This window comes from Diadema antillarum, unplaced genomic scaffold, assembly GCF_040938485.1.
Source record: "Diadema antillarum isolate AM-2024a unplaced genomic scaffold, OU_Dant_1.0 seq00000484_RagTag, whole genome shotgun sequence".
Lineage (NCBI taxonomy): Eukaryota > Metazoa > Echinodermata > Echinoidea > Diadematoida > Diadematidae > Diadema > Diadema antillarum.
Genome location: NW_027271447.1, coordinates 988,082 through 1,011,740, shown reverse-complemented (window position 1 = coordinate 1,011,740; position 23,659 = coordinate 988,082). Strand labels below are relative to the sequence as shown.

The 23,659-nt window shown below is 39.4% G+C and overlaps 1 protein-coding gene across 1 annotated transcript; it reads left to right on the top strand.

Annotated features, from left to right (window-relative positions):
• The first annotated feature begins 794 nt into the window (after window positions 1–794).
• LOC139733591 (telomere length regulation protein TEL2 homolog) lies at window positions 795–22,332 on the top strand. Its single transcript, XM_071644404.1, has 20 exons — window positions 795–1,201; window positions 1,766–1,981; window positions 3,157–3,242; window positions 4,384–4,452; window positions 6,098–6,245; window positions 8,351–8,522; window positions 9,173–9,314; window positions 10,685–10,901; window positions 11,439–11,564; window positions 13,642–13,730; window positions 14,975–15,066; window positions 15,832–15,948; window positions 16,650–16,721; window positions 17,124–17,309; window positions 18,273–18,364; window positions 18,645–18,744; window positions 20,205–20,269; window positions 20,786–20,901; window positions 21,169–21,251; window positions 22,292–22,332. The coding sequence occupies exons 1-20, from the start codon at window positions 795–797 to the stop codon at window positions 22,310–22,312; spliced, it is 2,616 nt and encodes an 871-aa protein (XP_071500505.1). The 3' UTR covers window positions 22,313–22,332.
• The last annotated feature ends 1,327 nt before the right edge of the window (window positions 22,333–23,659 follow it).

The window sequence follows — 23,659 nt, the reverse complement described above, 5'->3', positions numbered from 1 at the left end:
TTAAACGTACTCTTCCACATTTACGTAGCATATAATGTGTCTTTATATTTATTTGGATTGTTATCTTGAGAATTGCTAAAAACCGTTATTATGAAAAAGTGGACCTTTCAGAATTTGGGGGGGGGGGGTGCGTACGCACCCGACGCACCCCCCCCCCCCCCCCCCCCCCCCCCCCCCCTGGCTACGGGCCTGGGTCGCCAGAAATTGTTCAAATAAACTTCAAACTTCAGTTGACAGCCCGCGGGCCGCGGAGTATAGAAGCGCACGCATATAGCGCTAACCCTGGCCCTAGCCCTGTCACCAAATGGCAGCGCCTTGAAATTAGGCTAATTATTGTTGACTGCGCGAAGAACAAGCTCACCAACTTTGTGTTCGTTCGCGTTCGTGCCTAAGATTTTTTTATTTTCCTTTCAACCTGTCAACTACGGACAGAATTCAGGTTGTATCTTCTGTGCTGAAGGATTCATGGGTGCGGATTCATTCTCATGTGTACATTTGTTGGTAGATGTGAAGATTTCATAGATGAACTGACATCTCTCTGCGTAGTCGTAGATTGACCAGCAGTATCACCAGAATTTCATCGCTCACGTCCCCGTAAAGTCTGGGGGCACGACCAGTAGGTGTGGTGTGGTTCCCACGTACTGCACGTACAAATGTAGCTAGGCTGCCACGCCACGTGCACTCGTGAATTGTCCATCTAAACACAGTGACAGTCTGCACCGAAAAATTTATTACACGTTGGTAGTTTAGACATTCAAGAAAACTGCCATTGCCGGAAAGGCTACCAATAAGAGATGGAAGCTATTCCTCGGATCAAGAGCACAGTGCATGTCCTTGTTTCAGAAAGCAAGAATGTGATATCTTCTTCAAAGGATGGCACAGAAATATGTCGAGCTTTGTCCAAAATTGGAGCATTGCTTCCATCATCAACACGAAGCGATGATGAAGAAACCTGCGCCTCTAGCACTCTTCTGCTTGACCATTTAAATCTGTCTTCAGATGAATGGGCTCTAGCAAGACAACAGTTTTGCAAGCATCACTATGTGCAATATGTGGAATATCTGTGCCACGAACTGAGCTTGGAGTGGTATGGCAGATTTGGCAGAAGCCAAGAAGGCAATGATTTATTCAACAGGTTTTTCTTGAGAGGTATCCCCCAGGATGCCCTACTCGTCTTGTGTGCCACATTACAGAGCAGTAGGTTGGTACAAATATGAGAGTGTTGTTTATTTTTATTCGATCAGAAAAAGGATTCAATCAGGAAAAAGGATTGAATAAATAATTGATAATTCAAATGGAAAAATTCTAATTTCATGTGCGTTGAAATAAGAATAGGTCTAGACCAGAATAAATACGTTACATGTCGATCTTCATTTTTTCTCTCTTAAGTGACACATTTGTTCAAAGGTTCAAGCTCCATTTTAGATATCACAAAATTATTTGAGGGAGAATTAGGGGTACAGATTGACCTTTTTCCCTCTCTCTCCAGATCTCATTTGCTCATTTATAGTTTGGAAAGTACTTATCCTATACTGTGTACCAAGTTAAGACTAAGATAAGATAAGCACTGTCTGTAGTCCTAACTATTGATGTAGGCCCTTGTTGCCCTGACCAAGATTCAACTAACATATATGATGTGGCAATTTTGTGTTGTATTCATCATCCCAGCCTTAAACAGTCGTAGCAAGGGCAGATAGTGATTAGACGTCTTCACACACATGCTGTTTTCTTTTTTACTTCCTGTCTGTGATTTCTTTTATTTCAGTCCCAGTTTTAAGCTGAAGAAATGTGCCCTGCTCCTTGAAGAGTTCTTCAAACACCACCAGCTGCGGGTGATGCTGATCGAACTCTGTGACATCTTGCCACTGCCTGGTTCAAAAGACTCGAAGTCGGTGACCCTTCAGACACAATGGGACCAGGTCATGACCCTGCTAGTCACCTTGCCCGACAGGATGGCCAATAAATGCAAGGCAGAATGCAGGTTATTATTTTTTTTTTTCTCCTCTCCCTCTCTGTTTGATGGAATTGTATTGCTGTTAACCCGTTGAGGACGGGTCCTGAGTATACTCGGTTGCAATTTTCTATGGGAAATGTGTGTTGTAGCAAAATCAGCCCGTCCTCAATGGGTTAAAAAGCCTTGATTATGATAATTGTTGGATTTAATCAGCCAAAAAGCAGTAGGGTAGCTCCCTTTGGGATTCCACAAGGAGGTCAAGTCGAGCACGATCTTAAAGATAGCAGTGGTATATAAGAGGGCAGAGGTGAGCATTTATATTAAAGGTGCATGGTCCCGGTGTTTTAGTCAAATGTGTTCGCGGGCGCACGGCGCAAGTTTCCTATAGAGACCTAGGCTATCGACTCCTCTTTAGCGCTTACGCTTTGACCCACTTCCCCGAGTCCGAAGAAGTCCGATCTACTGTAGTCAGTGGTACGATCACAGTTCGGCTCATGATTCCGCTGAGGGGGGTGACAGCTTTAGCAAACTTCTTTTGTGATGTCATAATAACAAGCACATATGCACGCACCCCGGCATTACTACAGACTGCGCGATGCGCAGAGAAGACAACGAAGGCAACGTTACTTAGCAACACCTACGCACTTTACTCTTGATGACAGCTCAACTTCGGTAATCTTCGTATCAATGCTAACGGTGATCGGCAGTATCATCAACAGCGCCCTCTACACTACCGGGACTATGCCCCTTTAAAGCCTCATTGGACTCTTGTGATGTTCATAATTTCTCCTGATTTTTTTTTTTTTGGAAGAAATGTTGTTTTCAAGGTTATGCCCAAGAGCTTTCCTGCAAGGTATTTGCGTATTCCAGTACACCAAATAGACAACCTGTAGTCTAGATAGCAAAGAGTACCACATTGAGTTAGCCACACAAGACAGTATAGTATAGTTAAAGAGATTACTGGTTAGATGTTGCATGGCACTGAAGCATGATGACCAGTTGCTTGCGCATTGATAGTATGATAAAATAAGTAAAAAGAGACACCTCACTTGTGTGTAATCACATCATGTAGACTGTAGATATAGCTTCCAAAAAAATTCAGCCAGCAATTTAAACATGCCTGCATGTTATTGTAATTAACTGAAATCAGTCCAGTGCAGTTGAAGCAATAGGGATCTGACTTCCTTCTCCCTTGTGTGCAGTGCCTATTTTCATCCAGACCAGTATATTCAAATGGTTGCCATGGAGATTCTTCAGACGCTGCATCACGTTCACAAACGCTTGTCAGGTAAGTATTTTTTTTTCTCCATTCCAACTGGCAGCATATTTTGTAATTTACAGATTTGAAGTGGCCTGGTTTTTCTGTAACTGTGATGACTACAGTACAGTAATATATACAAATAATGAATGTTTATGAGTGCAATGGACAAAATATTTAATGAGGTTAAAGATGAAATGATCCATTCAACGAGGGGCAGCCGAGTTGCATGAATCAAACATTTATCAATAGATATATTCTGTCCATTGCACGAATGAATAATATTTATTATTTGTTTTATATAACGCCTGAAATGGATCCTCGTCATTTGATGCTTTATTAATTTAGAAACAGGAGAGAATCTGAAATCACGAGAGTGCTCACTGTGCGCTTTACGCTAGCGCACTGTCGCATACACACACTGCAAACGCTTGCATACACACACTGCAAACATAAGTGTTCCGGGCTCTCGTCAGCGAGCGTGCAATGGAGCAAATCGTATGGATCCAAAATTGCACGGTAAATGGAGCCACAATTGCACGGATGGTGACGTCATAGTGAAATGGGCCGAATGATCAATGTCAAACAACCAATCAAATGACAAGGATCTCTTCAGGCGGTATATAGCAGGAAATAATGAATGAAACAAACTGTGATGTTTGTCCGGGGGTCATGTCTATTGCATGTAGATTGAAGACTCTTTACTTGTTTCTGTGGTGATACGTCACCTATAGCTTTCTCTCATTTTGAATGCCTGCCAATTGCAGGTCAATACACTCTTTCTATTCATGCTGTTACTCAGCAATGCCGGCTCGGTTGACAAAATAGATTGTTGTAATGTACGAAAGTCATCTTAATTTTTAGTAAGAAATCTAATCGTCTAATAACCTGTCTTCAAAGATATATTTCTAAAATATGATATGGAAGAAGATTTGAATTATTCCACCTGCAGAGAAAAGATATGGGAAGTTAACCCTCACTATTATGTAGTTGAAAGTATTATGTTACTCTTTGTGATAATTAAGTCATTAAAGTAGAATTAAAAAATGCTGTTCTCAGTTCACAGAATTTGATCATAATGTGTTCTTTAGTAATGCAAATCCCCGACTTGGTCTGTTTGTAGAAGCCAGGGTTCACTTGTTTGTTCTTTACCAATCATCTTCTTGTGTAGGATCGACCGATTGTTCTCTACAGTTTGTGAGCCAGCTGATAGGTCGCCTCTGCCTGCATGGACACACAGGTGATTGATACTTTTTAGATAGGCCATGTTCCCTCAGGGTAGTAATCCTGGAGGTTTTGCACAAGATTGTCTTGTAATGCACAACTAGCTTCTGTATACACCATACACCTCACATCATTTTTATTCTTGCAAATTTTGCCAGTACACTGACATTCGCATAATCAACAACTCAGCAAAATAATTTCCTTCCATGACTCAAGTACAATATAATGTATATCACATAGCAGCTCCAATGTAGGGAAATAACTAATTTTTTGCTTAAAAAGGGATAATTTTTATTTCTCTTGCACTGTAAATTTGCTTCTTGATTGCAACTATAACCTCAGGTAAAATGGTCTCATCACTCCTGATTTGCATACCGTAATATATTGCATTCACAGTATTAAAGTTCCAGTTGCATATAGAGCAGGAATTCAGTGTCATGAGCACCATGATAGTAGGGCAGATATGTAACAAAAACTGGTCGAAATGCTCACATCCGGCGGAAAGTATGAAATTTTGCATATAGGGGTATTTTGGGGCGCTGATTTCAAATATTGCCGGATCCAAGAGATTTGACCACGGGGTCGGCCGCCATTTTTGAATTCCAATATGGCCGCCATCACAAAACAAATTCAAAGATCCCTATCTTCAGTTCTGAATGACCTTTTGAACCAAAATTTGGTACACATGAGCGTTTTGACACATTGAATTTGATGACAGATTGATTCGTAGTGTCTGACAAACATCGAATGGCCGCCATTTTGAATTCCAATATGGCCGCCTCGACGAAATATTCAAAATCTCTATCTCGATTTCTAAGTGGTGAGTGACTCTGAAATTAGGTGTAAACAAGTATTTTAACATACTGAGTTAAACTATTAACTGATGTGATGTGTCTGACAAACGCAATGCCTGCTATTTTGAATTCCAATGTGGCTACGAAGACAAACATCACGACTAACATTCACGGGCATGTCAAAAAGTGCAGCAAAAAGGAAGCATAATGCACCTTTCACTGACGTCACAATGTAAATACATCAGCGCGCACTCTATCAGTTACAAACGCGCGCTCAATCAGGTAGCCTAATTTACAAACCCGAGATGGAGATTTAACACTCCAACATGGCAAATATGTATTAAATTCAAATTGGCTGCCGTGCAGCTTGTCAGACATATCAAATAAGTCTGTTATTGAAGTCATCATATCTTCATGCTTTTATATATCAAATTCCAATGTCTAATGTCATTCAGAACTGAAGATAGGGATCTTTGACGGCGGCCATTTTGGAATTCAAAATGGCGGCCGACCCCGTGATCAGATCTCTTGGATCCGGCAATTTTTGAAATCAGCGCCTCAAAATACCCCTATATGCAAAATTTCATACTTTCCGCCGGATGTGAGCATTTTTTTTCACATATCTGCCCCACTATGATAGCTGGTGTTGGAATGTAGAGTTCATGGTGTGATGCAGACTGAAATATGCGACTGCTGTCTGTAACACGTCAGCTTCACCAATGCCTGGACTAATGAAGCAGATGGCAGTTTGTCTACCCAGTGTTTGGTAACAATACAAATAATCACAGGGAATATTCACACTTGCATCTCAGACTATATGTTTTATATATTAATTCAGATCTTGTCGTTTGTTGATTGTGGTTGCAGAGAGGCTCTTCGACGGGCTGCTTCCACATCTCATCAAACTGAGCATGTCGGACTTCATCTGGACCCGCATTGCCAACAGACTGCTGGCTGGAGCACCGGACCGGAGCTTAGAAGTGATTCTGGAAACATTGCTCAAGAAATCGCCATGGTAACTATAGACAACATTTGAAGGATTGGAGTGGAGATTCTGGTGATGTCAGTTGAGTGAATCTCAGTGCATACATAGTAGTCTTCTTTTGGAAACCCTGTCAACCTACACGGTATTTGATTAATGGCTGGCTTTTGATATCAGAATGAACATGCAACACATATTATTTGTTATTTAACCCTAAAAAGACTGGGCTATTTTGGTAGCTCGAAAGACTGGGGGGGGGGGGGGGCCTAAAGGGCCCCCCTTAAGATCTCGGCCGTGGATTGCGCGTTCGCCACGGAAATTTGCACAATGGTAGTGTGCGATGTAATCTACAAGATGGTATATTTAAATTTTACAAAATAGTCTTCTTTTATTTTATTTTGATGAATTATGCTAATTTATGCGAAAAAATCAGACTCTTTGATCTGAATCAGTAAATAAAGCTCCAAAAGTGCTCATTTTTGGTCTAATTACATTTTGTATTCTTTGTGGCATTCTTAGCAGATGTACTTGAAAAAAAATTCGGTATCAAAATTAATTTCTTATCTATTTTATTGTGTTATGAATTTCTTATGTATTTCTTTGTTTTTTTTACCTTTTGTTTTTGTTGTTTTTACAAAATTTGTGGGAGACACTTTTTGAAGCATAATACTCCTAAAACATATTAATTTTAGCCATTGAGAGTAAAAAATAACCATATTTATACGAACCATGTGAAAAAACTCAATTTGCATTGACTTTGTACACAAAATCACATTTTTGAGCCATTTTCGGCCTCACATGCATGTACAAAAAGTTATGTAACTTCAGAACCGTACCCCCGGGCGTCACAAATTTGGTGTCAAAATGTGCGGGAAACTCGAAAGAAAAAAGTCATAGAGCATTGCGTGTTGCAGAGTAATCACATGAAATGTTGAGGGGGGCCTTTTAGGCCCCCCCCCCCCCCCCCCCAGTCTTTTAGGGTTAAAGAAAATGATGAATAAGTTCAATGATGGATATCAGTGTGAAGGACAATAAAATGTGACCTTGCATCACAAAACCAACAAAAAGTCACAGAAAGTAAGTTTCTACAGGTACTTTTTCTATGATGCTGAAGGCTTCCTGATTCTAGCTAGACCAAAACGTGATTCTGAGCTAAACACAACATATTTCCTGTGAACAAATTATTGTGATATGGTAATGATATGAGTCAGTAACAAGCAACAACCATCAAATAATATTTATTTATATAAAACCTCCCTCCTCCAAATACTCTGGTAATGGAGCTTCATTAATGCTTGTCTTATACACCTGCAAAGTTGATCTCTGAAACCGTTCCTTATGGGAACCTGGTGTACTATATATTTACATACATGTACAGTATACATATCCAAAACATATATTTCTCCCTTTTGCTTTTGTGCTTGTTTATATATCAGTCTACTCCTGTATATTTGTATTGCCTTTATGTATACCTTGATATGTTTTGTACTTTGCATTTGTTGGTTGACTCTCATTTTCATTTTGTTGCCACATCGTTCTACACCAGGTTATTGCTAACTGCTTGATCACCCCCCCCCCCCCCCCCCAACTCATGCTGTTGCTATTTCACTCTTTTCCTAGTCTTTATCCTTCTGTTGTTCCTTATCTTGTTTGATGTTGCCTCCCTATTCATCTTTATCCTTCACAAGTTGTCCCCATAATCCTTGGGATCATCACTGGCCCAACTCTGCCTTTTGTCTCTTCACCCCCTTGCTTAAATCCCCCTCCCTTGACTGTTGGGCCCCTGCCTTTGACTTGTAACCTACCCCTATTGTTTTCTTTGTTCTGTGTCCCTAGCCCTCCCATGGCTGTGCTTGCTGTGTGTAGTCCTTATGTGATAGCTTTCCCTACATGTTTTGTCACTTTGCCTCTGATGAAGATTCTGCTAGGATCGAAAGCTCAGGCCCATTTTGACTCAAGGAATCATTTCCATCAATTTGAATTGTATTTGAGAAAGGCGATACTTCTTTGATGTGGATCACCTGCTCGGATGCAGTTATTTTGAAAATGTTACTGCACTTACATTTGTATGCAAGACCCAAGTGATCTCTAACATATGTTGGTCTCCATTTCTGGAATTCCTTTTGAAAAACGTTCAGGTATGGTGCCCTCTCTAGACTGCTTGGGGATGCAGTCCTGACCAAGCCGAAGATCAATTTCCTCCTCACCAACAAGTTCCTCCTGCTCAGACACTACGATGCTGATGCTGTCCCGCAGAACCTGATCGGCTACTTCGCCTCCTCACCTACCAGACGGCATCTCGTTGTTAAGGTAACGTGTAGCTAGCCTAAAAGCAATAGAAAAACTGACAAACAGAGGAGTGTCAGAGATACGTGTATTAGAGCCAATTGTTGGTGTTTTGTTTTTGATTCAAACAGTGCTGTAATTCCCTACTGCTTGTAAAAAGTGCAAACTCAAAATCTATTAGTGGAGATGCCATTGTTAAATCTGTACAATAGATAGAGAGGTACTCTCATCCAAATAGAAGTTCTCTCTCTTGAAGTCATGTGTAAAACTTTCCATGACGTTTTGACCTGTCTAGAAAATAAGATTGTAATATGCTACATGTTGTATGTGAGTGGAAAAGGTGCCAGTACATCTATGAGTTAAGAGTGATGAAAAGCAGTCATAGAAACAAGTTTACCCGCTTTATTTCATTTAGTCTGCATTCACCATACACGGAAATTTAGGTAGCAAATGCTAACTTCATAATTGATATTAGATTTAGGAACTGAAACTGAATTTGCAACACTGGAAATGTGCAACACTGGAAATTCTAATTTCAAGATATACATTGTAGTTAGTGTCTAATAAGTGTTGCCACTGCAAATTGGGTTTATCCAACAAACATTTTTACTGTGTAGAAAGCATAGGTGGAAGGTAATATCATGTGTTCCAAATATGATGTTGATCTACTGAAGGTGCTGAAGACTGTCCTGGACACTTGGGGAGATCGGTCAGCAGTGAAGCACACATCACACGCCCAGCATCTCTACCTGACCAAGATCATCATCATCTGTGTTGGACATCTTAGTGAAGAGGAGAGAAAGAAAAACAAAGGAGGTGAAGATCTTTGTACCCTGTCTGTACTGGGATGGCATGCTGCCTGTTTAAATGTGAAGTTTCCCCAAATACGCATGTAGATCGAGTGAATGCATCAATATCAGTAGAACACATCAGTTGATTTGAGGAAATTTGGACAATCTGTTCAAAAGTTAAGAATTTTTATACCCCCCGCCAAACGAAGTTTGAAGGGGGTATATAGGAATCAGCGGACGGTCGGGCGCGTCGGTGGCGGTCGGGCGGTCGGTCCGTTGCAAATCTTGCGTCGCGAACTACTTCCTCAGTTTTCAACCGATTCCCATAAAACTTGGCACAGATGTGTGCCTTGGGTTGTAGATGTGCAAGACGTATTTTTTGACAGTACCCAAAAGTACGTTGCCATGGTAACGGCATATTATGGGCAAAAATGGGTACAAATCTTGCGTCGCGAACTCCTCTCCCACAGTTTTTGATCAATTTTTATGAAATTAGGTACAGATGTTCGTCTGAATATGTTAATGTGCAAGACATATATTTCCGCAGTGGCAAAAAGTGCGTTGCCATGGTAACGGCATGTTATTGGTGAAATATAGGGCAAAAATGCTTCATGGCAAAACTGCTTCATCAGTGTTCTTCCAATTCTCATGGAATTCATATTGAATGTTTGTCTTAGGATATAGGTCAGCATGACACATTTCTTGACAGTGACAAAAAGTGTGTTGCCATGGTAACAGCTCACATATTATGAGCCAAAATGATGGAAAATTTTGTGTTGCAAACTACTTCCTCAGTTTTTGCCCAATTTCCATGAAACTTGGTACAGATGTGTGCCTTTGGTGTAGATGTGTAAGACGCATTTTTCGACAGTACCCGAAAGTACGTTGCCATGGTAACGGCATATTAATGGCAGAAGATCAAGGAAAGATCTTGCAGATTTAACTACTTCCTCAGTTTTTTGACCAAAGCTTATGAAATGTTTTGACCAAAGCTTATGAAATGTTGTTTGGCGGGGTATAACCAGTCGCTGTAGCGACATTTCTAGTTAAAATTTTGCAGCTGCCATTGCTGGATGAGAAGACTACAGCAGTTTTTGACATCACAGCAGAACAACAATATAAAGAAAATATGAAGAGAATTCTACAAAATGCCATTTCTGATGAAAAGTACACATGCCTTTGACTTTTTACTGACATACATTTGAATGTTCGGGTAATATTCCCCTTGTCTGAAAGACGTATGTCAACTGCTCTTTCATTATGCTAGAAAAATAAAATTTAGCAGAATTCTCTAGTAACTTTGTATCTTCATTAAAGTGATTAAGATTTATCTTTAATGGTGTTACAACAGATTCCGATGTGTTTTTTTTCCCCCATTTTTTTTTTCTCTACCAGACCTGACATCTCGCCTGATGGGTGGAGTCCAGGCTCACCTTGAAAGCCCCCTTCCCAGGACCAGACATCTGGGCATGGTGGCAGCAGAGATCATGGCCAAGACCCTGGACCCCGATGGACCGAAGCTCAAGTTTGAATTTCAGGAAGACGAAGAGAGCAGGCATCTCTGGTCCCTCGTGAAACCTCCGGAAGATCCAGGACTGGATGACATTGTGGAGTGAGCCTCATTTGCATCTTTTTAATATTTAAGGGTACAAAGACTTGCAGACTTTACATGTGTCTTTCAGTGTTGTGTGTTTATAGAAAATAGTTAAAAGGATCTAAGAAACATACTTTTGATTGTTAACATATTTATTTCAGATCTTTTTGGTGAAACATCTGCCATTCTGTTCATAGTACTAATCTCTTTTCTCTTTTCACTAAATGTAATGGTTTTTATTCATGAGTAGAATGATTTGGCTTCATTAGTACGTAAAGGTACATTTGTACATGCAGCTATTTAATACAGGGTTATGTTGATGTGAAGTGCATAGAGAATTATCGTAGATGATTACTGTGGGCTGCATAATTCACTATCATCATGTTCTTATCATTATTATTATTATTATTATTATTATTATTATTATTATTATTATTATTATTGTTATTATTATTATCATCATCATCATCATCATCATTTGAGTTTGATCTACTAAAGTCAAAATGAACATTGTGTGGAATTGCACCGTGTTGACATTTACCTCTTGCTCTACAGAGATATCAACGGAGTGACACTCGAGGAAGAAAGCAACACCCCCAAAGCAGGGGGAAATGCTGAGAATGGTAAATCTGGACCACAGCAGTCTCCTGTTACTGCAGAGGAAGATGAGGAGTTAGACAGGTATAATAAAAGAACATTATCATACATTATTTTGTCACTGTTTTAAAGGGTGTGTACAGTTCTGGTCAAGGTGAGGATTTAGCTTTTAACGTTTTGCGAGATATTCAGAAACCACTCTAAGAGATGTCAAAGAGCATGCAGTTCTAAGGGGTATCAAAAGTTTATTCGATAAAAATTGGTTTTGAAATGGCTGAGACATCCAAAAACAAGGTGAAACAAAGAGATCCTAATAAAGTTGTGGCATGTCGCCTTTTATTATTATCACTTTTTTGGATATCTCAGCCATTTGAAAACGAATTTTCATCAAATAAATGTTGAATCCTTCTTAAAATTACATGCTCTTTCATATTTCATAAGAGGCTTTTCATTATCTCACTTAGGAATGTTCAAAACATGAAGAATCCCCACCTCAACCAGTACTGTACAGTCCCTTTAACCCTAACTAGGCCGGGCTATTTAGGTAGTTGATAGAGCCGGGGGGGGGGGGGGGGGCCTCCCAGACCCCCCCTCCAGATCTCGGCCGTCGACCGTGCGATCGCGACGAAAATTGGCACACACATTGCCTATGATGTAATCTAAAATACCATGAAGTTAATTTTTCAAAAAAAATCATCATTTATGCTAAATTATGCTAATTTATGCATGATGGTGCATAAAATCAGACTAATTGGTATAAATCACAAAATAAAGCTCAAAACAGGCACATTTTTTGTGTAAATATTCTTTTTAGTGTCCTTAGCAAATGTAATAAAGAAAAATTGTGATATCAGAAAAAATTCTTAAGTATTTTATTGTTTTTTTAATTTCTTATGTATTTCTTTGTTTTTTCGACTTTATGTTTTTCATTGTTTTTTCGATGAAATTTGTCCGCGACATCGCTCCGAACAAGAAAATATGTTATTCATTGATTTTAATCAATAAAACACCAAAATAATCATGCTTTTATGAAATTTGCCAGTAAGCACAGTTTGCATTGAAATTGTACACGAATTAATGTTTTTGAGAAATTTTTGGTCTGACATGCATGTACATATTTATGCGTAACTTCGGAACCGCGCGCCCGGGCATCGCAAATTTGGTGTCAAAAGTTGCGGGAGACTCGAAAGAAAAAAGTCATGAAACGTCGCGGCGATAGCTTTTTGCGATTGCGATACATCGCGCGGAACGTCGAGGGGGGGGGCCTCGGAGGCCCCCCCCCCCCCCCGGCCTAGTTAGGGTTAAACCCTTGGAAAGCAGTGTAATGAATATTTTGCATCAGGCCATGAATCTGGAGAAAGACTGATTCGTAATAGAGTTTTCAGGATCCAAAAGAAAAAGAAGGCTTGCGTGCAATGGAGCAAATCGTATGGATCCAAAATTGCACAGTAAATGGAGCCACAATTGCACGGACGATGACGTCATAGTGAAATGGGCAAAATGATCAATGTCAAACAGCCAATCAATTGACAGGGATCTCTTTAGGCGTTATATACTGTATACGCGGAATATTTCAGGAGGTTTTTATTTTTGCGAATTTCACGAGTCAGCTGCTATTCGCGAAATTAAAAGCACGCGAAAATATTGACTCTAATGCTGATATGAATGTGACGTACACGTGTAAATATCTCTTTTCAGTGCAGGACTCCACGATCGCAAGTTTAACCACTCGCGAAATTGTCGGGAAGTCCCGATTCGTGAAAATTTAGACTCGTGAAATATATGGCGTATACAGTAATATACAGTATACACAAACAAATAGCAATAAACCCGCCACACTGTATATATAACCCCCAATCTCTGATCTTCAGTTTATAATTTTTGTCCAGAACATTGATATTTCCGTCAAGTTTGTGCTGTGCAGTAGTTACTGTCATCTTTCACATACAGCTAGGTTAGATATCATGATGTGTTTTGTATGCTCATGATACAAAATTTGTCTGGACTTCTGGGGGGATTGTCTTTTTGCCTCGGGGGTTTAGAGATATTTTAGTTTAAAACTTGTGCATTATTCCATTTTGTTAGATGATAATCGTGAAGCACTGACAACTTGAAGTTCATTCTGTATGTTCGTTTTTTTTATGTGTTTGTGTGTGTGTAGTGACGATGAGTTTGAACCATACGACATGACGCATGACACCAAGATTTCGAAAGTCAAGATTCCGGTCTATGTCAGGGACTGCATGGATGGTGAGAAATCATTCTTTGTTGTACAGACCTTGGAGGTTGACATTAATTAGAATATGATGCATCGTGTCTACAATTGGTTGTTGATTCCTGTATGATGTTTGAAGAAGGAATCCATTCCAAAATTTTATCCATTTCATAGGAAAGAGAAAAAAAATCCATGCAGAACAGTGCAAAAATGATCAAAATTGGATGAGAAATAATAAAGTTATTATATTTTAAAATTTCAGAATTTTTCAGACCACACTTCTTGATCAGTCATTAGGAATCTAAATCAGCAAGTTGGTGATGTCATGCTCTCACAATATCTTATTCATTTCACATGGAGAAATTACAAAAATCTCATATTTCAGCGGTGTAAATATAAAACTTGCCTGAAAACCGCCTTAAAAAAAGAAAAAAAAAAGAACAAATGTTAGCTCTCATATATTTTGGTATGGGAATATGCCTTTACCTGTATTTTCTAAAACTAACAATTTTTCTAAAATTCAGATACAACATACATGAAAAATTGTGAGGGTATGACATCATCAACTTGCTCATTTGAATATTCATAAGGACTGGTCAAGAATGTTTTCCAAAGAAATGTGAAATGTCAAATATTATGTCTTCCGTATTTCTTATCCGATTTCTGTCATTTTTGGAACATTCTGTAGGGATTTTTTTTTTCTCTTTAATATAGAGTGTATTTTTTGGGGTGGATTTCCTTTTTAACCCTTTCTCTGCCATGGAGTGTGGCCAGTGTGCACAATACTACAGTTGTCTATGCCAATTAATACTCAAAGCACACAAAGAGTTAACTAATTTGGTGTCTACATTTGTTCTATTATGTGCAAAGTACCCTTCATCATGTGACCAGTAATGCTAGTATACCTTAGAAAGGTGTGTTGATCAAATGAACATTGGACTTCTCTTGTTACTAGCAAAATGCCTTCTGTGCATTTAGAGAGCCGTGATTGCTATATCTGTATATGCCAATAGATGTCACAAATTGTATCGTCTCGGGATCTTGCAATATTCAGAAATGTTGACATGTTTAGTGTATGGAAATGTTTTGTGTCATGCCACGTCATGATTCAATGTATGCAATATGAAACAATTTTAACTGTAGAATTTCATTCGCAGTGTATCTTTCTTATTGCATAGTGCTGTGTGCCTTATGAACTGTGTGATATGTCCCAAAATTGAATGGTTCTTTAACACAATTTCTATCAATTTTTCTTCTACTTGTTCTTTTTTAATGAAAGGATTGGTTGCACGGGATAATTCAGAACTCACTGAGGCCAGCTTGAAGGTTGCAGAGAAACTAATCAGGGCTAAACCAGATGACCTGAAGAATGTGAGTCTGATATGAGAAGTCCTAGGTAACCCCTCACCATGCCCCTCTGTAATTCCTCATCTTAGTAGTTTTTTTTTTTTTTTTTTTTTTTTTTGAATAAATAACCCCTGCCCAATTTTTAGACTATGATAAAGCATAAGCTTTGGGTGCAGGAGGACTTGTTGACTTGGATAGCATGTAAGAAATTAGCCAGCTTCAAAACTATAATCCATATCAGAATTAATATTAACTGTGAGAATATTGAAAAATACAGTAAATTACTGTAGCATTCCTTGTGCCAGAGATGTTGTAAAACATCATCCTTTGCACAGCTGTAGTTTAACCTGTTGAGGACAGGTTGATTTTTCTACAAGACGCATTTCCCATAGGCACCCGCCCGAGTATACTCGGGACTCATCTTCAACAGGTTAAGGAAAGTAAATTTTAAACTGCCATCCAGAAATAGAATCTCAAATTAATGGAAATAACACAATGCAATGCATATATATGTATATATATATATATATATATATATATATATATATAAATCTGCATATGTACATCTATCTAAAGATATCTTAGCTGTAGAAAAACATCTGTCTTAGTAGTAATCATCACCTGTGAGTCACAGTAGACATTGGAACTTTATTCAGAGGTAATACATACCAAAATTACACTCAGTGTTATCCCTTTGTGTTAGTTCAGAAGTACCGATGGCATCTTTTCTGCTAAATGCCATTGTTTAGTCACCCAATGCAACAAAAATTGATATCTTTCGTTTGCCAGGTGTGCAGCCAGTTTGTGGCAATCCTGCTCCACCTGGAAGACCAGTACAGCACGGAGAACTTCAGATTCCTGAGGCATTCCGCTATGGTAGCTTTAACGGTCAACTGCCCTGTGGAGGTGAGTGTTAGGCTTACCGTAGGAGAAACGCTATACTGCATCGTCGGGCACGTCGTTCAGGTATTGAATATGTGCACATGACCATATCGAACCAGAGTATTTACGTGTTGTTCATGTCAGATACTTAGAATTGAGTAATTATGATCATGATCATTGTGTACCTGCAATGTAATTCTTGAATGATTGATATCTCTTTGTTTGTCTTACAAATGTTGTTAATTCACTTAAGTCTGCAAGCTTCTGCCTTCACGTATTTGTGTTTTATCTGTAGATTTGTATTCTTTATCCGTAGATACAAGGCCAACTGGTGGTGTTGTAGTTGCACTATCACGTACATTGTAGAAATGTGAAGTGATCTTTTTCATAGGAATGAGAGTAGACTTTTGATGTGATGAATAGGGTTGATTGGAAGAACACTGTCTGGTCATGTCTGAATACTTAGATTAAAAAATAAACTACCGAGTTACACTTAGTACTATCTGTTTAAATCCAATGATTTGCCCAAGTTTTTTTGGTTTTGAGATATTATAGTCCTTGAAGATTTTGCTTAGAACTCACCAGGTTCATGAATCAGACACTGGACTGAAGATATTGCACCCATGCAAGCATACGCATGTATGTTCTCACCTGTGATTTCATTTGATTTGTTGACTGAAATAGTTCTCAATATTGTTCTCAACCCTTTGTGTTTTTTACACCAGGCTACAGAGTACCTCACCCAGGAGTTCTATGACAGAAATTACAACATCCGGCAGAGGATGGACATACTTGAGGTTAGCATAATAGTTGGGGGTTGTTGTTGTAGTTTGCTGTTGTTGTTTGCTGTTGTTTTTTTGCTTTTATTGCTGCTGCTGTTCATTTGTTTGGTTTTCATGTGGGGAGGAGGGGACGGAGTACTGGGTAGATTTCTTTGATGATACGTAAGTTGTAGCTGTTGATTTGCACTTCTTTCAATGAGATACTGAGATATCTCAAAGCTGGGGAACAAATGGATTATTCTGTGACATTATAGAATAAAAACTGATGCCACTCAGTATACACATCACATGGAATACTGGATTACACTTAGACTGAGAAGGTCCCGACAGAAGTTTGCTTCATGACATTCCTGTGTTACATGATGTAGCCATCGCTGGGTCCGAGTCATTTTCTTATTTCGACCAATGCAAATTCAGGTACTGGCGGCAGCTGCACAGGAGCTCTCCCGGCCAGCAGAGGATCCCGCCCCACCACCAGCCAAAGAGAGGAGGGTGAAGCTCCTGGAGCCGATGGGAGGAGGGGGAGACCGGGAGGGAGATGCGGAGAACTGGAGGAACATCGTCCAGCGGAGGATTGAGAGCAAAACCAGGAGATTTGCAAAGGTGATGATGATGGAGCGGAGTATTGTTTGTTTGTTTGTTTGTTTGTTTCGTTTCCATCTGAGAAGATGGCTGGATAGCCCATATTCAGCTGCTATACCTGCTCTTCCATGGGGTCCAGTTGGATGTGGACGGCACCACTTCACCAGGTTAAACACCCTGCTCTTTGCAATGAATGAATGAAGTTGGATCTTTTACCAGCAGAGTTTTGACTCTCTCACACACGGACCTCCATTTTATGTCCTAGCCGATGGACAGCATGCTTTGCCTCTTACATGTACTAGAGGGGACGGTATGTTTACACTCAACAATGCTTAGTAGGACTCGGGGAGTCAAACCTGGGTCCTTTGGATTGTGAGGCAAATGCGCTACCGACTGAGCTATGGTAACTCACTGCCCCTTGTAAAAGTTGCACCATTGCTGCCTTGTAAAAGTTATACAATTGCTGTCCCATTAGAAGTTACTTTGAGACAAGTTTGGTAGCAACTTCCTTCAATACCATCTCTCACAAGACTGCAAGACACTGAGATTAGATGAGGCAATCTTAGGCGTCATTTTGTTTTTTCTTTACACAAGTGATTTCAGAGGATCGCCGGTGATGGAACTCGGGGCACAGAGATAGATGGGGTACCATTCCATCTCTTACAAGAGCTGTGCAGTGTATAAAGTTTTTGTTTGTGTTTTTCATGAGCAGATTTGTGATATCACAGATCTAGATGGCTGGGATAGGAGTTAAATAGAATTATTGATTGAAGAGCTGTGTAAGTCTCTGTTACATGCCGTGCTATGTTAGAAATGCATAATTTATCCCCACAGATTCTGCTATTAAACAAGTATGTACCTCCTGTACATGCACTAAAGAAAAGATTTAAAAGCAAAGCCAGTTCCATCATCTGTGACTCCCCATCTTCCCGGATTGTTATCAGGAGGTGAAACACGTCTATGTACTTTTCTCTCTCATTCCAGGGTCCAAGTAAACCAGCAGCAAGCCCAGTTGTCAACAGATTTGCACCAGTTGCAGGCCATTTCTTCTTTCCACTCATGAAGGCATACGATAGGTGTGTACTGCAATTTCTTTCTGAAAGATATCTTCTGGTAGTACTCCGTGCACAATCACATTAGTTACAGCAAATGACTACTGTGTACCTTGCAGAACAATATGAGATAATGTCTGTTTTTCAGCTTCGATGATCACACACACACAAAAAAAAAAAACATTTGAGCAACGTGCTTTAGCACACTGAAACTTACACTTTGAAAATTGCTATTTTTGATTTGCGGATTGAGAATGTAAGAGCGAGGTTAGATGGTTCCATCCTTATTTTCTCCTTTCCACAGAAAGCTGAACACCATGGATCTCCTTGGCAATGATTTCCTATTGTTGGGACGGCTGATGTACACCCTAGGAGTCATCATGTATGCTGCGCAGCATGCACCGGTAAATTCAGGATTGTATGCAAGAAGATACCTGCAATTTAATTAGTCTCTTACTTGTTTTTTTGTTCTTTTCTGTTTTGCTCTTGTACTCTTGATACATTTCATAAGTAATCGTAAAATGTGTGTGACTGTACCAACAGAAGCAACATAGTATCAACACAAATGTACAAGAGGGCATGATAGCAGGAACAAGAGAGAACAAGAAATCCAGTGGTTCAAGCATGTCACTATTATAGCATCTCGGTCAATCTAACTAGGGCCATCCCATGATATTTCCTCTCTCTCTTTGAATTTATGGATGTGACTTGTGGCATGTTTTTTTTTCTTCTTTTTATGCCTCCGCCACAAAGTGTCGCCGGAGGCATTATGTTTTCGGGTTGTCCTTCCGTCCGTCCGTCCTTCCATCCATCCATAATGAATTTTGTAGACAGTATAATTAAAGAAAAGTTTAAGGTATCCTAAGAAGACTTGGTATGTATATGCATGAGTGGACGAAGTTGTGCCTTTTAACTTTGAGGTGCAAATGCACAAGGTCAAAGGTCAAGGTCAAATGCTCGAAATTTCACTTTTTCCCCCATATCTATGCAGTGGCTGAAGTTTTTTTTTCAAAGGTCAAAGGTCAAGGTCAATTTGTCATGATTTTTTTTTTCTCCCCTATATTTATGCAATACTTCCTGGATTTTTCTTGATACTTTATATGTACATGTGTAACCCAATAGAGACTCCCTGGGAAGTTTCTTGCCCAAAGGTCAAGTGAAAGTGCTAATTTCCATTTCTTCCTCCATACCTCGAAAGTGACTCAAGGTATCATCATGAAACTTAGTACATATCTATGCATGTTCTTCCTGACAGTGATTCTCTTGGGAATTTTAGGGTCATAGGGTCAAAGGTCCAGGGTAAAAGGCCAAGTTAAAATGCAAAAAAAAAAAATTACTACTTGTTACTGAAATTACACGTTTTCTCCGTACCTTGAAAGTTACTCAATGCATACAACCTGTAGACTTATAAAAAAGGGTCAAAAGTCAAGTAAAAATCCTCAAATCCCCAAATACATGTAGCTGCGCTCTTAGGCAGTATAGCCATCCATCCAATTAAACCTAGTTCAAGGAAAGTGAACATTCAACACATTTGTGACAAACCTGTCATTTTAATATTTTGCCAATTATGTGAACCTCATCACACATTGTCAAGACATTATACTATAGACCTTTTTAGGAGAACCATGCATTAAGGCAGAGGCATACCAATCGCCATAGCGACATTTCTAGCTTTTTTTTTTTTTTACTTTTTTCTTGGTTGGTTTGTTGTTTTGTTTTTATAGAGAAAAACACTTCAGCTCCTCTTCATATTTGTGATTTGAGTTTCATTGCCAGGAAGGGCTGCCATGGCAACGAGAGTTGTGTTTAGCTCTGAGCTGTGTGGAGATATTCATGGCTTCAATCTTTTCTCTCTCTTTGCCAGGTTTGCCGTCAGATGGCAAGCAGCCTGCTTGACGTGATCTGGTCTCTGCGATACCACACGGAGCAGTAAGTACGCTACATTCACAAAGCTGGAGCATGGCCTCCCAGCATGACAGTTTTTTATGCCATGACAGTAACTGTCTGTCACAACAGGAAGATAAATGTGTGCTAGAAATCATAGAGCTAGTGACTTCTTGTTTCAGTATTCAGGAATCTTTGTCAGATACACTGGCACTTGTAAGTAATGCCTATGTTATAGACTTTATATTTCATTGTATATCAAACCCAAGATATAGCAGACTGGTTGTCTGGTTTCAGAGTGCATGTTTTGTCATGTTTTGTCATACCTACTGTATAACCCTGAATCAGCATTATGATTTAATGAAAATTATATCACTGATTCCAAGATTTTTTTTTTTTTTTTTTGGTACAAGAGCAACCTCCCGTCTCGCTCTCTGTATATACACACATCATATTTGTTATGTTCCGTTCACTCAATCCCAATTTGCACAAATTTTGATTACATACTCACTGTCTTTTGTTTATTGAAATTGAACTGTTTGTATTGTTATTTGATATCAGATATGTGAGGCAGTCGCTGATGTTTGCTGTTTCCATGGTAACCCTGAGCATCCCCTCCCATCTCCTGACGACAGACTTCCAGGCTGAGATCATGGAGTGCCGATGTTGGCTGCAAGGTAAGATTATTTTTCCATCGTGCATGCTTATCGATTATCATTCATTTGTGGTTCTCCAGTTTGAATAAAAAAACCTTTCCTCTGTTAACAAGACTAGTTTTGTCTCTTTGTGACAAAGACATGTGTTGTCTCATATTTTATCTATTCTTGGTGTTTATGTATCATCTGTTCAGGGTAGCCCTTTCACCAAATTCATTGTGTAAGTTGTATCTGTAAGGTACCACTAGCATGCTGTATGTATCCCTGTTTGTCATTCATTTTTCCTAGACATTGTTGAGAAGGACCCTGAACCTCAGTGCAAGACGCTTGCTGCCCAGACCCTGTTGGTGATAGACTCTACTATCAAGAAGGTCAGTATCATTATCCCTCTCCTCCCCTTCAAAAAATGAAGCCACCACAGCATGTCAAGGGAAAGGCTACGCCATTCGCTACAGTGCTTTGGCCGCCATGTTTTTTGGCTCTCCTGAACATTTGACATTTTGTAGATACGAGGTCTTGTCGCCCCAGCGATGATATACAGGTTGTATATCTTTACAGCTGTTGCACTTGCCCTCCATGGGACTTAACATGATTTTCTGCAGAAACTTTCACAATGCTGCTTGTACATAGAATGGCTGTATGCACTAAAACTACATGTAGAGGGCCCAACTATAGAATAATTGGCATGTGTCGCCACAGAAAATATATACAGTATATATATCTTGAAAACTGTTGTGCGTCTTTCATTCTGTTTTCTACTAAGTGTACTGGTTTTTGTATGCAACATCAAGTAGAATGATAACATTACTGTGTAATTAGATTATTGTGCAGTACTTTCATTTTCATGATTTTATAGGAAATGATAGGAAACATGACTCTAATTTGAAAAGACAGTGTTTTCCTACGTTCAAGAATTGATGACATTATGTCAGAAGAGTGAGTGTTCATGCATGTTTTATTTTTTAGTGGAAAAATGAGCAAAGAAAATGGGATTCCATCGGAATTCGAACCCGAGACCTCTGTATTGCTAGCCCGGTGCTCTACCGACTGAGCTATGGAAAGCCCTGGTTCAGTGTTCATCCCAGAAACCCTAAAATCTCAATGCTCAGATGGTCAGAAGCTATAGCAGTGTGTTTTGTGTGTGACACACATGCACACACTCTAACCTGGCATAAACTCAAATAATTCAACTGCGGGATGAATGCAAGGGATCACCGAAGTGATGCAGCTTCTTGAGTATGTAACAAAAAAACGAAAAACAAACAAACAAACAAACAAACAAACTTATTCTGATTTACCATTATATCACTGTTGTTCGATAACGAAAAGTTTTATTTTTCTGATGTTTTACAATAGCCTCTCCTTCATTTTTGCATCTTTGCCACTTTCTCCCACCTACTATACTTTGCAGGAGCTGGATGTAAACAGATGACAGGGATTCAGACTGTGAGAGGAAGGTACATGTAGTAAAGATCAGAGGAATGCTCCTCACTCGCAGCAGATGGTTACTATTGACACCCCGTTTTCATTCTGCCGTGACTTCGCTTTCCGACCGAATGAACGTGTTACGTATGAGACACTGGTGGGAAAGTGTTGCAGCAAAACTGACGTATTAACTTGACTATCATTTCGTAACTTGTGATCAATTTGCATGGTTTTGAAAAGGAAATGCCTTATTCTGACTTACCGTCATATCACTGTTGTATGATAACAAGTGATATGAAAAGGGCACATTCAAACCAAAACAATTGTTAGAAGTAGTCGCTACAATGGCATGTATTTTCCTTGTGTGGACACAAAAACCTTACAAGTGTGTTATTGCGTATGTATTTCTGAAGTCATTGATGAAGTATCAGAGAAGTGCTGCATCCAGATATGTCTAGAAATTTACAAAAACGATGCATTTTCTACGTTTGTTTCTTGCACAAGTTTTGGAGACTTCCCCGCATGCCATCCACAGGGTGGTGCATCAAAAGACAATCGGATGGATATATTTTATACAGTAACAAAGATAAATACACAATGATAGCAATAACAATAACAAATAACAATTTCTTCAATTTTCAGTAGAAAATTAACTCACCTGCTTATGAACTCTCACCACCATGGTTCTCAATGCACTTTATACAGAATCTCCTTCGTCCACTATCCCCTTCAAGAAGATTAGGCGGAATCTCATGTCTCCCGGCTCTCACATAATCCTAGGCATCTTGAATCTTTAGAATTAACATGTTCTTGTTGGTTGCCAAGGGTGGGCAATAGACTTTTGATTCCATAGTGGATCACAAATTTTCTATTGGGTTTATGCCTGGACTATTTTCTGGCCAAAAGTTTTTGTCCTAATAATCCGGAAATACCCGGCAACGCAATTCCTGAGTCACTTTTGCTGTGTGGCAGTTCACCCCATCTTGAATTTACTGTACATAGGATTATCTGTCCTGTCGAGAAGCTTATCACCCTTTTGTTTTATGAAGTTTTGTTTAATGCAGCAGAAAACAGGCCATTTATGATATCTTGTCCGTAAAATTCTCCATTTACTCTTGTTTTTGCCCCCATGACGAGCAGGTCCGTGACATTGTACGTGGTCATTTCCATCAGAAACCATTATCTTTAATGGATCTTTAACCACTCTTGCGACTGACGGGGATGACTTGTCCGCCCTGCGCATGGCTTTGGAAAAAGCTCAAAATTCTCTTCATCTGTCCACATTTTGTTCATGTGTTTCTTTTTGCCCTCTTCAGTTGTATCCTAAAATAATGCCAATAATTGCATGCAGCTT